The sequence below is a fragment of the Micropterus dolomieu genome, linkage group LG04 (assembly GCF_021292245.1).
Source record: "Micropterus dolomieu isolate WLL.071019.BEF.003 ecotype Adirondacks linkage group LG04, ASM2129224v1, whole genome shotgun sequence".
Lineage (NCBI taxonomy): Eukaryota > Metazoa > Chordata > Actinopteri > Centrarchiformes > Centrarchidae > Micropterus > Micropterus dolomieu.
The window spans coordinates 24,694,121-24,707,895 of NC_060153.1; the positions used below are offsets into that span (position 1 = coordinate 24,694,121).

The 13,775-nt window shown below is 43.0% G+C and overlaps 2 protein-coding genes across 7 annotated transcripts in view; one reads left to right on the forward strand and one right to left on the reverse strand.

The window, feature by feature from the left end:
• Positions 1 to 14: 14 nt before the first annotated feature.
• LOC123969340 (pannexin-1-like) lies at positions 15 to 5,560 on the reverse strand. Of its 2 annotated transcripts, none has more exons than XM_046046631.1 (6): positions 5,192 to 5,560; positions 3,299 to 3,420; positions 2,765 to 2,964; positions 1,422 to 1,926; positions 1,169 to 1,328; positions 15 to 1,073 (listed from the first exon to the last, which is right to left on the reverse strand). In XM_046046631.1, the coding sequence occupies exons 1-5, from the start codon at positions 5,370 to 5,372 to the stop codon at positions 1,179 to 1,181; spliced, it is 1,158 nt and encodes a 385-aa protein (XP_045902587.1). In that variant the 5' UTR covers positions 5,373 to 5,560; the 3' UTR covers positions 15 to 1,073; positions 1,169 to 1,178. The 2 variants fall into 2 exon arrangements, with proteins under 2 accessions (XP_045902587.1, XP_045902586.1); XM_046046630.1 differs by having other exon boundaries at positions 1,422 to 1,929.
• Positions 5,561 to 6,403: 843 nt separating this feature from the next.
• Positions 6,404 to 13,775, forward strand: part of LOC123969338 (meiosis regulator and mRNA stability factor 1) — a 30,112-nt gene continuing 22,740 nt past the window's right edge. For 2 of the 5 annotated variants that reach the window (XM_046046625.1, XM_046046626.1), the window contains exons 1-10: positions 8,062 to 8,730; positions 8,943 to 9,105; positions 9,320 to 9,534; positions 9,742 to 9,859; positions 9,945 to 10,117; positions 12,230 to 12,390; positions 12,733 to 12,894; positions 13,055 to 13,232; positions 13,380 to 13,558; positions 13,655 to 13,735. In XM_046046625.1, the coding sequence (XP_045902581.1) occupies positions 8,167 to 8,730; positions 8,943 to 9,105; positions 9,320 to 9,534; positions 9,742 to 9,859; positions 9,945 to 10,117; positions 12,230 to 12,390; positions 12,733 to 12,894; positions 13,055 to 13,232; positions 13,380 to 13,558; positions 13,655 to 13,735 (1,994 nt within the window). In that variant the 5' untranslated portion in view covers positions 8,062 to 8,166. Of the gene's footprint in view, positions 6,512 to 6,703; positions 6,943 to 7,059; positions 7,268 to 7,845; positions 8,731 to 8,942; positions 9,106 to 9,319; positions 9,535 to 9,741; positions 9,860 to 9,944; positions 10,118 to 10,395; positions 10,915 to 12,229; positions 12,391 to 12,732; positions 12,895 to 13,054; positions 13,233 to 13,379; positions 13,559 to 13,654; positions 13,736 to 13,775 lie in introns of those variants that run through there. The other 3 variants (XM_046046629.1, XM_046046628.1, XM_046046627.1) reach the window with 3 other exon arrangements.

Genomic DNA, 13,775 nt, shown 5'->3' on the forward strand with positions numbered 1-13,775 from the left:
GAACAATAAGGGTGAAATACTGGAATGCATGATTGTTAGTAGGCCAATTAGGTTATACATTCCTTGCAAAAAAAACAACATGCATTTATTGTTTTTCATATGCTGCTTCAATGTTCAAAGTCCATTTCATGATCCCCATGAAAGGTTTATGAATGTACTGTTATTATGTGGTACTTACATGAAGGATATCATATATTAATGTTAAGTATTATATTTGGTAATGAAATGAAAGACTCCTTATTGAAATCATTGAGAACAACATTCTATAATTGTATAAGGGCTTTAGCTCTGGCAATAATTAATACTGACATTTTATTCCCCCCAAAGAATAGTCATTCATCTTTCACGCACACTGCAGAGCTGCAATCTGTTTGTCAGTTTGGACAACCCAGGGTCTTGTTATACTTTCAGCATGCACATACAGTATTCCACCTGTTGTTAACAGCACATTTAAGCACAAATAATCACATGCTTGACAGTCAAGACAAGGCTAGTCCAGTGGTTCTTATAATACCTAACAATTCATGTTTATTCTATGATTACTTTGGATGGACAAACTTTCATCAATCACTACATCTTCTTCCTCCCACCTCAACTACAAATACATCTAAACGCTGTGTTCAGAAACTTCTCTCACTCTAAAATTAAGGGCAGGAAGTCGGCTCTGTACAGAATTCAGTCCAAGCAACATGGCTTATCTTATACATTATGACTGGAATGCATATAAGATCCTGAGAAAAGTAGCATTTAGCATAGAAAAAAATAGAAACAGGAATTTCATTTCAGAAAGAACTAAAACAAGGTCAGCGGTCAGCAGCAGATCACTCCAGACCTGAGACACATGTCCTTGGAGTTTTAACATTTATAAAAATTGAGGCATCGGAGAGGTAAAATGTCTGTTGGTCAAACTACAGCCTGTCAATGAGTATAGGCCTCCTCTGTTTTTGCTATAGATTATACCACCAGAAATTCAGATAAAGATAAGAGCACAGGTTTTTCTCCCAGTTCTTCTTTTCCGCCAGAGCAGGGCGATTCCTCATCAGGTCAATCATTCAGAAACAAAGTAGAGAGATCTAAATAAAAATAAAACAATTTCAAGGTTAAATCCACCACATTATCAGTTCATCTCACTTGTTACACAGCCAGAAGACTAAATGTTCTTCCTTACCTCAGAGGAATCATTCTTCGGCTTTAGTTGTTTCTTCGTTGTTCTTGCGTGAGCACGTCTTCTTACTGTCTAACACATCGGTCTTCACCTGACCCAGAGTGCGCAGTAGGCACATGGTGTCAAACCCCTCATCACCAGCCTCTTGCAACAACTCAAGCACCTGTAAATAAGACATGTTATGCATTTTTTAAAAGCAAAAACAACAGCAAACACAGGTGGCATACTTAACCACAGTATCTGTGCTGGGACCCACCTGCAGACACTTAAACGATTTGAGTTCGCTCAGGTTCTCCTGCAGGAACAATAGATAGATGCTGAGGTCGTTGTAAAAGGGTGTGACCACACCCAAAGCACCAAAGCCCGGCAGCATCTCATAAGGCCGGAGGAAGCCGGAGCTCTGGCGAGCTGGTCCCAGAGCAGCGTACACCACCAGGGGAGCAAGAAGCACATACACCCCCAAGTTGATGTAGCTGAGCAGCCTGAAGACACCCACTGCCACGAGCTTACACTGGACAGCAGACGGCACCATGCTGTCATTCTTCAGCATCCCCGTACGCAGGTCACAGGGAAACTCATCCGTGAGAGAGGCCAGTCGGATGTAGTAGCCAAGGTAGAGGCAGGCCAGCAGGAGGATCAGCAGAGTCAGGCCCCGGCATGCAAGGTACTTGACCACAAGGCAGCGAGAGAAGCGCTTGGTCTTCAGATACTGCTCCACTAAAGGGTATTTGAAGCAACCCTCTGTCAGGTCCAAGGCACTGCTGCTGAAAAAGGCACATGGGCATTTAGCACAAGGTGAAAAGACCTCTATGTTTAGGATATGTAATAGTATTTAGCTGAATAGTGAGCAATAAATAAAGTTCCCTACCACATCAGGATCATCTTACATGACCAAAATATCCCCCTAAGCTTATTCAGTGCTGATTTACCATAAACTCAGTCTGATATTATTTACGACTACAAACACAACATGTCTCATTAAACTTTTTAAGCAGTGGCAGTCTGGCTATCTAGAATACCGGGACAATTACCGGCCAACCTACAGGCCAGTGGGCCACCTTCCTTAGCCTATACTTTTTTACTAACAATGAAAAAGTTGGCAGAATCTTGAGCAACACAGGCCAAACCCCCCTTCTCCCAAGACCTGTTGGTCTATTCTAAATGAAACTTTTACTTTTACTCCCAGTCCGTCCATGTTTTTAAGTCATTCACTGGCCTCAGTGATCTAATAATAATCCAAATCAAAGCCCTTTTGAGTAGATTTTGTACCATCACATTTCAGCAACATTGCCACTGGGGTGGCACCAAAGAAGGAACATTCTCATCAGTGTCATTTTCAGATGCAACAGCCTGCTGTTTTCAAACCTGCCCAGCACCAAATAGCAGACAAAGTTAGCAACTAGCTGGTGAACATATTAGAGCATTTACCAGCTAAAGAACAGATAGCCTATTTCTGGAGTTTGTGGAGACCAAAGCAGAGTCAGGAGGAGAGTAAATATTGGAGATTTGTCTAATGGCCAGAAACACGACTCCAAATGAATGCTAGTGTTGCTCCATATATGCTGAATGTGCGCATTGGAAACTGTTTGCTGATATTACCTTGTGGTGTCTTCAGGTGCACCTTTGCCATCTAAGGATGCTAGATTCTTGGCCAGTCTGATGGCACGATTATAAAAGCGGTCCAGCTCCTCCATGATGAAGTTGAGGTCAGAGGAGAGGTGCGGAGCTGCAGTGAAACGCCAGAACAAGGCCGGGATGTACAAGAGGATGGCCAGTAAGAGCAGGATGTATGGGAAGAACTGAATCACAGAAAGAGAGAAAACAGAACAGAAAAAAATTGCATCAGACGTTAGTATGACTAACCTTAGAAAGCATGCATTTAACTTTATGAAGCTGTGTCAGAAATGTGTAGTCAGTTTCAAGCCTCTCTCGTTGGTCAAGGGACTAATAAAATTACATTAAAGAATAAAATGGTCAATGTAGCTGAAAATTGAAAAGATGCTTAATTACCCCAAACTTGACTTAACATTATTTGGACTGGGAAAAACAAACATCCCAATGCCAACACAATCACACTGTCAGAACTGATGATTCTCACTGGCAGTGCATGTTGGGGAGGGGTGGCTTTAGTACCTTGTGCAGCCATAGTGGTGAACTGTCAGCTTGTTGCTGTACTGCTGCCCAACAAAATGAGTCCACATATGCGGCCTGTCTCCAAGAGAAGTTAGTGGGAGCGAAGCAGCTGATCTGGGTACCTGGATGAGAGAAGTTAAGAAACAGTCAGAGCTGACAGGCACTTTGGTGATTCAGCAAAGAGAAACAAACAACTGTCAACCCCCCCTCCTCTGCACTCATGGCTTGATCTTCAGCATACTTTGTGTCACTAATTATGCCATCCCCTATTATGGTGGGTGTACAGTGGGGAAGTTCAATCAGCCATGTACAATTCACAAATGACCCACATAGTCAACAGACAGTAATCTTCTGGCAGAACAGGGGCTGTCATATTTTTATTACTGGTGCTTTTTAAACAAACTCAGCATATTCTCACCACAGAATTCTCTATTCCATCTATGACATAGTCCGCCAATCAATTATAGCATTAGTCACAATAGTACCAGTTATATAAAGTAAGTCAACTTATAGCGCTTGTAGCGTGAAGCAATGGGGTTTCACATAATGGTAGGGAAGCTAATTCTATCAACCGCAACTTTTAGAAGTTTTGCATGCAAATACAAATGTCCAACACAAAATGCTCAATTATTTGACTATAGATGGAAAAGTCACATCACGTTTGCAATATATATTTTCAGCCACTTTTATTATGTCAAATACCATAGTATTTATTTAAAACATGAGCACTGCTATCATTTAAAGAATGCATCTCTTCGATACACACGACCAGCTGTGACATGTCTTTATAGAGTGCATTGGCTTATTTTAGTGTTACCATCATTATTAAAAACAATCATAGTTTGCTTAACTTGAGATCTTTTCTACTTAGTTTCTATTGAAACACTTTGATTAGTTGAGTTATTTTAATGATTCACTAATAATGCACAGAAGTCTGAACTGTGTGAATCTGTCAATAAGTGTGAATAATAAAATGAATAATCGGTGGATTCTATTCAGCTGCTTTAGTTATATGGCACACTGTATACTGTAGAGGCTTAGTGGGACACTTGAACAGAACAGAGACATTGTTAATGTTAGTAACTGCTTCTCCTGTTATGACAAGTCAAACAGTCTGTTGTGAAAAAGGCCTACATATAAGTAACACTCTCTCTTGCATCGCCTCCTTTGTGAGTGCCATATATCTAATAAGGAAAAATCTATGTGAGATTTTGTCTATAATGTGCATTCACTTCATTTGTATTGTGTGTGATAACAATAGAATTCATTTATGTCTTTCAGTCATAGCAGCACAGTAAAAGTTCTCTCAAGGCTTACAGTGTAATGGATAGCCTACATCCTATCTGGGATCTCAAGCAGGACTGGCAGTCCTAGCAGATAATGATAACAACAGACTGTGGGCATTATGACCAAAGAAGATTATGTAGACTTGTTAAACTGCTGATGGAGCTGGAGATATTTTATTTTTACACTGAAAAGGGGGTCGTGAACATACATTGATTTGTGTGAGCAATCCAAAAGCCCATATTGCACCAGCTTATCCACATGATTACAGACGTCTCTGTCAGTATGTCGAAGCCTGCCTTGCGGTCCTGGCGTGAGATGAGCAGAAGGGTGGAGACTTAAACCACACCTTCTCCTGTATTTACACCTCTCTCTTTCTGGCCATTTGCTAAATGTAACTCCCCTACATGCATAAATATCACATTGCTTCATCCACCGCTTCATGTAAGGGCGGTGTAACTGAAACAAATTTGCTACAACACTAACAAAGGGAGAGAGAGACAAGGAAGCTCAGGATGTCCATCGACCCGCCCATGCATTATTCTACATGGTGAAACTCAAAGGGGGTTTAACCTCAGATGATGAAGGCGCACAAATTCAACAACTCACCCACAGACACCTCTTGAGCAAAGGCGAGTGAGATGAGAAACAGAGGCAGTCCCACCGCTAGAAACGTAACTATTTTGTCCACCGCCAGCTCCAGACGCACCCCTTTGTACTTCGCCTCCGTGGGGTCCTTCAGCAGAAAGTCGGAAAAAACATACTCGGTGGCTACGTGGGCAATCGCCATGACGGACGGGAACAATAAGCCGGTGTTGTCTAATTGATGGGAGAGTCCGTCTCTTTTCAATTAGCCAACAGCGAACTGCGTCTGACGTTTAAATTAATGAAAGAAAATCTACCGTCATTGTTTGCACAGATCTCCATTCACAACTGGGACTGACTGACTGAACCTGCTGTCCCGTTACTGTTTCCCAGACATCACAGGCAGGGGGGGGGGCGACTACCTGCCCCCAGAGGGCGCTATCGGGGCTTTTACTGCACCTGCCAGGCTGCTATTAGAGTCAATTAGCCTATATGATAGCCTTTCATTTTGAGTGACTTTTCTCTAATGAGTTATTAACAGTTTTTATGTTTTTGGGTAGTAATTTTATTCAATGGAGGAAGAAGTATTCAGGTAAGTATTCAGCCAGAAAATGTAATGTAAAAATACTCACAGGTGAGTACATACATTCTGCAAAATGAGTACAATAGCTCAGTAGGCTACTATTATATTACTGTATTATTATTAATAATGTATTAATACGTATCCAGCATTTAAATGTCCAATATACTGTTGAATGGTTTAATCTATAACAAATCATATTTTAATATGACCAAACTATGTTTGTGTTTCTATGTCTGTAAAGTATGAGCCTATTGATCAGTCAAATAAATGTAGTGGATTTTAAAGTGCAATGTTTCCCTCTAAAATACAGTAAAGTAGCTAAAAGAAGGACCGAATTTTTTTTTTTTTATCCAAAAAAATGCAGAAGAATGTAATTCAGTAAAGCGACTGAGAGCTGTAGCTGAGTTATTTTAACATTAAACTGTAAGTGTGCCCATCTGCAATGAACACATGACATAAATAGATTAGAAAACTTTATTAACGTTAATCCCCAATATCATTGATAAAATGCATGATCCACTTAAACATTTTTAGACCAACATAAAATTATTGCAACTAGCGCTAATTTAAAACACAAATGCATGTAATTGTAATATAAACGTGCCAGTCTGGTGCGTTGTCACGTTTGTCGTTCACCAGAGTAAACAATAACATTTTGCGACAGTTGCGCGTGGTTTCAGGCAAAATTAGGTTACAAAAAGGTGCGGGTTTCTAAGGAGACAGATAGGGGGAAGAGTCCTTTGAGGACGAGACTTTCGCAGGTAGCTAAATAACCCACTATTCTGGAAATGCCTCGCCAATATCAAACACTAACGTTACAGATTTTACCGTAAGGACAATGGACGGTGGCGTGTGGGGGCAGTAGGCTGTGTGTCGGTTAAACAGGCTAACTAATGGTGCCTGTTGTTAGCTAAAATCTAAGGTTAGCTTCAGGCAAACAGTTAACTTAATGCTATCGTTTAATTAGCTAATTTCAGGTAGCAGTCTGTCTTAGCTAATTCAGGCATAAATAACGGTAAATGCAGAGAAACGGCATTAACGTGAGCTAGATTGTGGCTAATTTAACGTGGATTGTTTTACTTGATTCGTGTTGGTAAAACACAACTGTGACGCTAGTTAGCTTCAGATAAGAAGTCCAAACTTGCCAAGCGTGTAATGTTCTGCACACAGACCTGCCCCCTTTTGTTAGTCGGTAAGCACTTAACACACAAGTTTGGTGTCTTGGAAATGCCTACGCACGGGGTTATTGAGGTGCTGTAAACGCAACTAACTATTGTAAAACTTTTAACTTTCGTTTCCTCTCTTATAGGAAAGCATGAGAGAGAGGAGAGACGAAAGTATGGTGAAAGACCCCTCTGGGTATGATGGAAGGACTGGGAAAGGAGAGCTCCATATGTAGCTCTAGACCCTTGCCATGGCTCAGTCACCCCAAAACAGAGGCCTCAACCCTGCTATGGAAACTCAAAGACTGCTTTTCCACCAATGAGACAACCTCAATTCACCACACAGATAAAGAAGTAGGTATTTATCTTTAAACAGTCGGAGTATCCATAGGAGAAAGTGGAGGAAATCCAATTCTGGGCAACAATCTTAATTTTATTATCTCATATTTAACATTATACATTATTTTAACAGTAATTGTTGACTACCAGCTAAAAGTAACCGGAATGCATAGCTACAAAATGATTGTAAGCTGAACACAGTGAGTCCTTTCGGCACTTACATGTCACCTACATGATGATACAGTTAAATGGAGTGCAGGTGGCATATTAGGCCATAGGTATGATGTTGAATCTGTCACACAGCAGCAGGTTGGACTTTAAATTCAGCTTTTCACCACTTTAAAGTGTGCAGTGAGAGTACAATACCCTTATTTTTTTTTTTTTTATATTTGGAGTTGCCATATCACACTTGTTTAATACTGGTCAGTGCACTTATCTCCTGCATGCTGTTAAAACTGTTGTACACCCATTCAGGTTACTTAGGTGTTGTATCACTTCTGCACAAGGGTTAAACAGGTTTCCATAATAAACAATAATCCACCTAACTTTGTTACTTGGTGTAAAATAATCTGCCGGTCTTTTTTATTTTGCAGAACAATTACATGGACAGCAGAAAGGCTGTGCTGGAACTGAAAGATGTCCCCCCTCCTCCTCCGCACCATACTTCCTCTTCCCAATCATCCCAGCCCTTCTCTCTGGCCCCTCTCCCTTTGTCTTCTCCCTGCTTGCCTCCTCCTCAGCTTACACAAGACTCCCAACAACAGCCACCACAGCAGCAGCAACAAGAGGGGGCTAGCCCCAAAGTAAGCATTTGCACTCACTGTGAATATTGCAGCACAGACGGCTATGGGTTATTACGTGGTGGAGGTGTTGTTGGTAGCAGTAGCAGCATTGCTGGTGTTGTCTCGCTCTATATGGCCCCAGCCTCTCTGGGAGCACCCATCAGCAGCAGCAGTATTGGCATGCCTGGCCCTTGCTCTGTAGCTTCATCTGTTCATCAGTATAAACATAAGCTGTGCTATGGAAGTGGAGGTGACGCTCTTGATCCTTCACGCAGTCTTGGTTACAAACCTCAGCTGCTCTCTTCTGTCGCTACCTCTCAGCCTATTTCATCACACCCCTACACCTCCTGCTGCTCAGGGCTTCTCCCCACCTACCAATCTGTACCTCTTCCATGCAGTCAACCAAGCCTGTTTCCCTCCTCAACACCTCTGGCTTCCTCTCTCCCTTGTGTTTCCACTCTACCTGCTCACTTGCATGGCTCTTGCCTGGCCTCTTCTGGCTACTACACCTGTGGTGTGGACTGCTGCCCATCAGCCAGAAGATCCCAGAGAAGCACACTCGGTGATCACCCAACCACCACCACCATCACCACTACAACCACCTCAGCACACTTCTGCTCTAATCCTATGCACCTAAATGTAGAACGCACGGTTTGTGTGAAGGGGGCACACTACTGCCAGGAGTGCCTGTTGAAGGTTGGTAGAACCTTTCTTTTGTATTTGTGTGCCACGAAGATCACTTTAGGGAACTTTAATCACTGTTGGTAACTTCATTCTATGTGCATGGATGACCTCAGTGTACTCTCGTACACTGAGACTGGTTTTGTATTTGTTTTATATGATGCATTAGTATTGCTTGCTGTTTGTTTTTTCCCAGACACACTGTATTGATTTGTACTTATTTGCAGCCTATGAAGGGTCTGGCATTAGAGTCGGACAAGGTGTGGCCCAATGTTCCTGTTCCCCAGACTGCTCCTATCCCTATCCCCATTTGTAATGGCTGTGGCACCTCATCTGATAGCATGATGCTCATGTCATCAACCAGCCTTGGCAAGACTGGACAGAAGTATGGTTAGTAGACTCCATAATACGGTTTGGAATTCCTACATATATACATTTTAGTTAAATGTCAGATTGGTCTTGAGGATCTTGATTTGAGTGAAGGGGAATGAAAATGTTCTCCCATGTAAATAAACTGCAACACTAAGGAACTTAACTTGAAGAGGTTAAGATGCTTTAAAAATGTTAAGTGTGTTTCAGAAAGATTGTTTGCTAACTCTGCTAGGCTCTCCAGAGAACAGTGGTCCTGAGAATATCCCTCCGGTGGGTGTCTTCTGGGACATTGAGAACTGCAGCGTTCCCAGTGGTCGCTCTGCTGGAGCTGTGGTCCAGCGTATTCGCAGCCGTTTCTTCCAGGGCCACCGCGAAGCAGAATTCATTTGTGTCTGTGATATCAGCAAAGAGAGTAAAGCTGTCATCCAAGAGCTCAACAACTGCCAGGTACCAACATTAATTTATTTTATTTTCATGGTTACGGTATTGCAGATGTTGGAGTTGGTCCTGTATGTAATGTATTTCCATGTCAGACATTAACTTCCATGAAATGACGTGAACATGTCATGTAATTCCCCACTAAAAGACTGCAAAAGAAAATTCACCAAAATGGAAGAAGTCTTAAGCTATATATACATAATTGTGCTTCATCAGGTTACCGTTGCACATATCAACGCCACAGCGAAGAATGCTGCAGATGACAAACTACGCCAGAGCCTACGACGCTTTGCTGAGACCCACACTGCACCTGCAACTGTTGTACTAGTATCCTGTGAGTTCAGCTCAGATTCACTATAACCAACTATAGTCTGAGTACTACAAAGGATTTTGTGATAAGTGTTGTTTTTCATTTACAGCGGATGTGAACTTTGCAAGTGAGCTGAGTGACCTACGTCATCGCCATGGTTTCCAGGTAATCCTAGTCCATGGCAGCCATACATCTTCAGCCCTACTGCAGCACGCCCACTGCCACGTGGCCTTTCAGGAGATCACAGCGGATCTGCCACCACGTATGCTTGTCAAAGCACAGGTAGGCCCCACAAATGCTTCATTGAGACTTAAAATGCTTTGATTTAATCTATTAAATAAGGTAAGTATGTGCTGGTAACCAAGGAGAATTTCCTTTTTTATGTGGCCTTACGAAGAGGGCAGAGAGTGAGGCAGTTGGAATGTGTATTTGATCATAATGATTATTTACGCAACCTATACCACTCTGTTTTTCAACTATAAGGAAGACTACTGCTTTAATTTTTAAGTGTAAATTATACAAACCAGACAGGCGCGCTGTCTCTTATTCCCCTCCCTCAGCCGAGTTTCAACCTCCTCTATGTGCACAACCTCCCTGTCAACTGTGACAAGAGCCTGCGGAACGCTGTGAAGCTCAGGCTCCGGCGCCTGTCAGACAACTGTGGTGGCAAGGTGCTGGGCGTGTCCCAGGGCACAGCGGTCCTCCGTTTTGGCAGCCCTGAGGCAGCTACACGTGCCCGCAAGCGAATGGAAAATGAGGATGTGTTTGGCCACCGAATCAGCCTCTCCTTCTCCCCGTGGCCCAGAGACGATGCAAGTCGTGAGCCTGAGCTTCAGTCTCTGCCTCATCACTTGCCTCAGACTCTGCCCCAGACCTATCAAACCCAGGAGTCAGTGTTCGTCCCTCCCCCATCCATATCCTCCTCCTCCTTTCTGCCCCTGGAGAAGCCCAGGTCACCCAGGAGGCCACGGCGAGCAACCCGCCCGTGCCACACCTCCGGCTCAGTGCCTGAAAGGCCCTACAGCCCCAGGAGGGGGTGCAGTGGGCCTCCCGGTGGTGCTCCAGCTAATCCCCATCAGGTCAGCAGACTCGTCGGTGCCTGCTTCCCCTTAACCTCCATTGCCCTCTGTCCTTGTCTGGGCTGCTATGTAAATCACACTAGCTTCTCTCCCCCCAGTGTCCTAATTGTTGCTTGACTAACAACTTGTGGCTGCTCGCTAAGCTTCATAAGTCTGCTTGTGCTAGCATGTAGCATGTATTAGTTGTGATTAGTCCTTCATGTACCCCCTATTGTCCTGCATGTTCATTCGTTATTTTAATGCATGAATAGCTTTTGTGCTTTCTTTTCTGATTTATGTTTTGTCCAGTATATCAATGCTGATATACTCCTGTGTGAGTAGCCATTTCAGCCAAAGTCTGCTCCCTGCCTCTACTTTGTGGCTGAATTTGGCCCATGCAGTTTTCCACAATGATTAAAAACTGACCTCTGGTAGCTAGAATGACTGACTTGGTGTGTCTTTCTTTCTTTTATTGTAACCCAAAAGGCCAGTGCGGAAGCCTGGAGAAAAATGTTCCTTAAATGTATTATTGTATAGATGGGCTGAAACTAGGGATGGACATTTAAGCTTTCTCTGTAGCTGTGCAGTAAAAGAGAGGGTGCTGATGGATCAGTGGAAAAGATATGTGCCTTTTGGTGTGAGTGACCTGGGTTCAATTCCCCACTGTGACACATCCACCAATGTGTCCCTGAGCAAGACACTTAACCCCTAGTTTCTCCAGAGGTGTGCAATCTCTGAAATATATAGCAATTATAAGTCGCTTTGGATAAAAGTGTCAGATAAATCTAAACGCAAAGAATATAAAGTAACATACAGATTTCTGTGCAGATCGCACTATGGGAATAATGTACTTTTCATTGCGGGTCTAGTTCATGATTTTCATTGCTATGTCATCAGCTGTGTGTTATGGGTACACAAAATCTGTCCATTTAATACATAATCACAATCACAAATCTATTGTATAGCTGTTTCTGCAACTGTCACAATGGCAGTCCTGTTGGCGGTTTTCAGCTTGGCCTTGAGCTTCTCAGCATTCTTTCCATGTTTAATCAGAGCAGCTCGCATTGTGTATAACACATTCAAGTTCAACAAATTTTGAAAGTCAGTATCTTCAACAGACCTATGATGCACTTAATTCAACGTTGGCTACTGCTGTTTTCCATTTAGCTAGTTGATTAAAAATGCCCATCCCTAGTTAAACATAAGTAAATGCCCTTCCATGACTTTTTCTATTGAGCTTGATGTGCACACACTCATACACGCAAACAAACTCATCAACAGTATCCAGCCAGTCAACATCTATAGTATTAATATATGCTGCCTCTGTCTGATCCAGGAGCTGGCTAGTTTGGAGGGTAAGCCCAAAATGGGCTTCCACCACTTGGAGAAAGGGCGTGCAGTTTCCTCTTCCCCGTCCCCCCACAGTAATGGTGAGACAGGAGCCCTGGAGCAGCTGTCCAAGCCTGGTCTCACTGGAGAATCCATGTACAGGAGGAGGTACACACAGGGAATGGGGGACATTAGACTGAAGAGGGATGTCATATGATTAATAACTAGATAAAAACTCACATACTTTTGTCTTTTGTTGTGCAAGTGCTAGCTTTAAGCTAAATGTAAGCTAGTTAGGTGGTAAATCTCCTGTTGTCATTTTCTAGCCAGTCAATTATTTTTGTTGGATCCTTTTCATAAAATAAATCTTTCCCAGAAAGATGATCTAGCAGCATGACCAGCAACACTGCAGTAAAGGAAAGGAAAGCTTTTAGAAGCCCTGAACAGCAAAGGATGTTGCTGTTAGACGTATCTCTCCACCCCCACCCACTTTTTGTGTGCGTTATGTAGAAGAGAGGGCTCCAATCCTCGGAGTGTGACTGAATCCACTGTGGAACAAGGAAACGGGAGCTCAGGGGAGTTCCAGATTAGCACACCCTCAGCTTTCAGCAAGTTGAACCTGCACAGGAGCTTCAGTCCTCTTGTCCTGTCCCAGGGCTCCTGGTCATCAAGGTGACGTTGGGTTTAAATAAGTCATGTGACTAAATCGGTGTAGAACATTATTTTTTCACAGAGGACACTGATGATGATGCATACAAATTCTACAGACCCTCATAATAATAAATATTATGTTAGTTATTTTAAATTTGTGTTCCCCTTCTCCAACATAAAGGAGTGCATCCCCCTGTCTGTCAAGCCGGTCCTCGCCCCTCCTGGCTGCCCCTCATCCTGAAGGTTCTCCTGAGCCTTTTTCAGACGGTGCAGAGGTCCAGGTGGCCAACCTGGACTACAGAATGTCCCGCAAGGACCTGCAGCAGACGCTACATGACACCTTCTCACGATACGGGCGGGTAAGGCCTACTCACGAATGTTGTTATACCTATTAATGTATAGATAGCCTTTATCCTCGTGACATCTGAGTCTAAAAGAGCAAAGTCTCAACTGAAATTCACCCCTGTCTCTCTTTGTCATCTCTTTGTCTGACTTGTTTTGTCTAGGTGAAAACTGTGGAGCTTAGCCCCCACACTGACTATCAGCTGAAGGCCACAATCCAGATGTTGTCCTTGCAGCAGGCCATAAGTGCCGTTAGTGGCCTGCACCGTTATAAGATCGGAGGCAAGCGCATTCAGGTGTCTTTGATCACTGGAGGCAGCAACAAATCGCTTGCCATGCTCAGGTAGAGTCAGGTGTAGTTGAGTTGGGTTCATGAATACATATTTTCTTCAACTGTTCTTGGTTTGTTGTGATAAATTTTAGCTTTCTCATTATACAGCACAGAGATCATCAGCATTCTTCAGGATGCACCTGCCAATTGCCTCCCCCTCTTCAAGTTCACTGAAATCTATGAGAAAAAGTAAGTAGATCTGTCCCAACTCATGGCTTTCAAACATGAA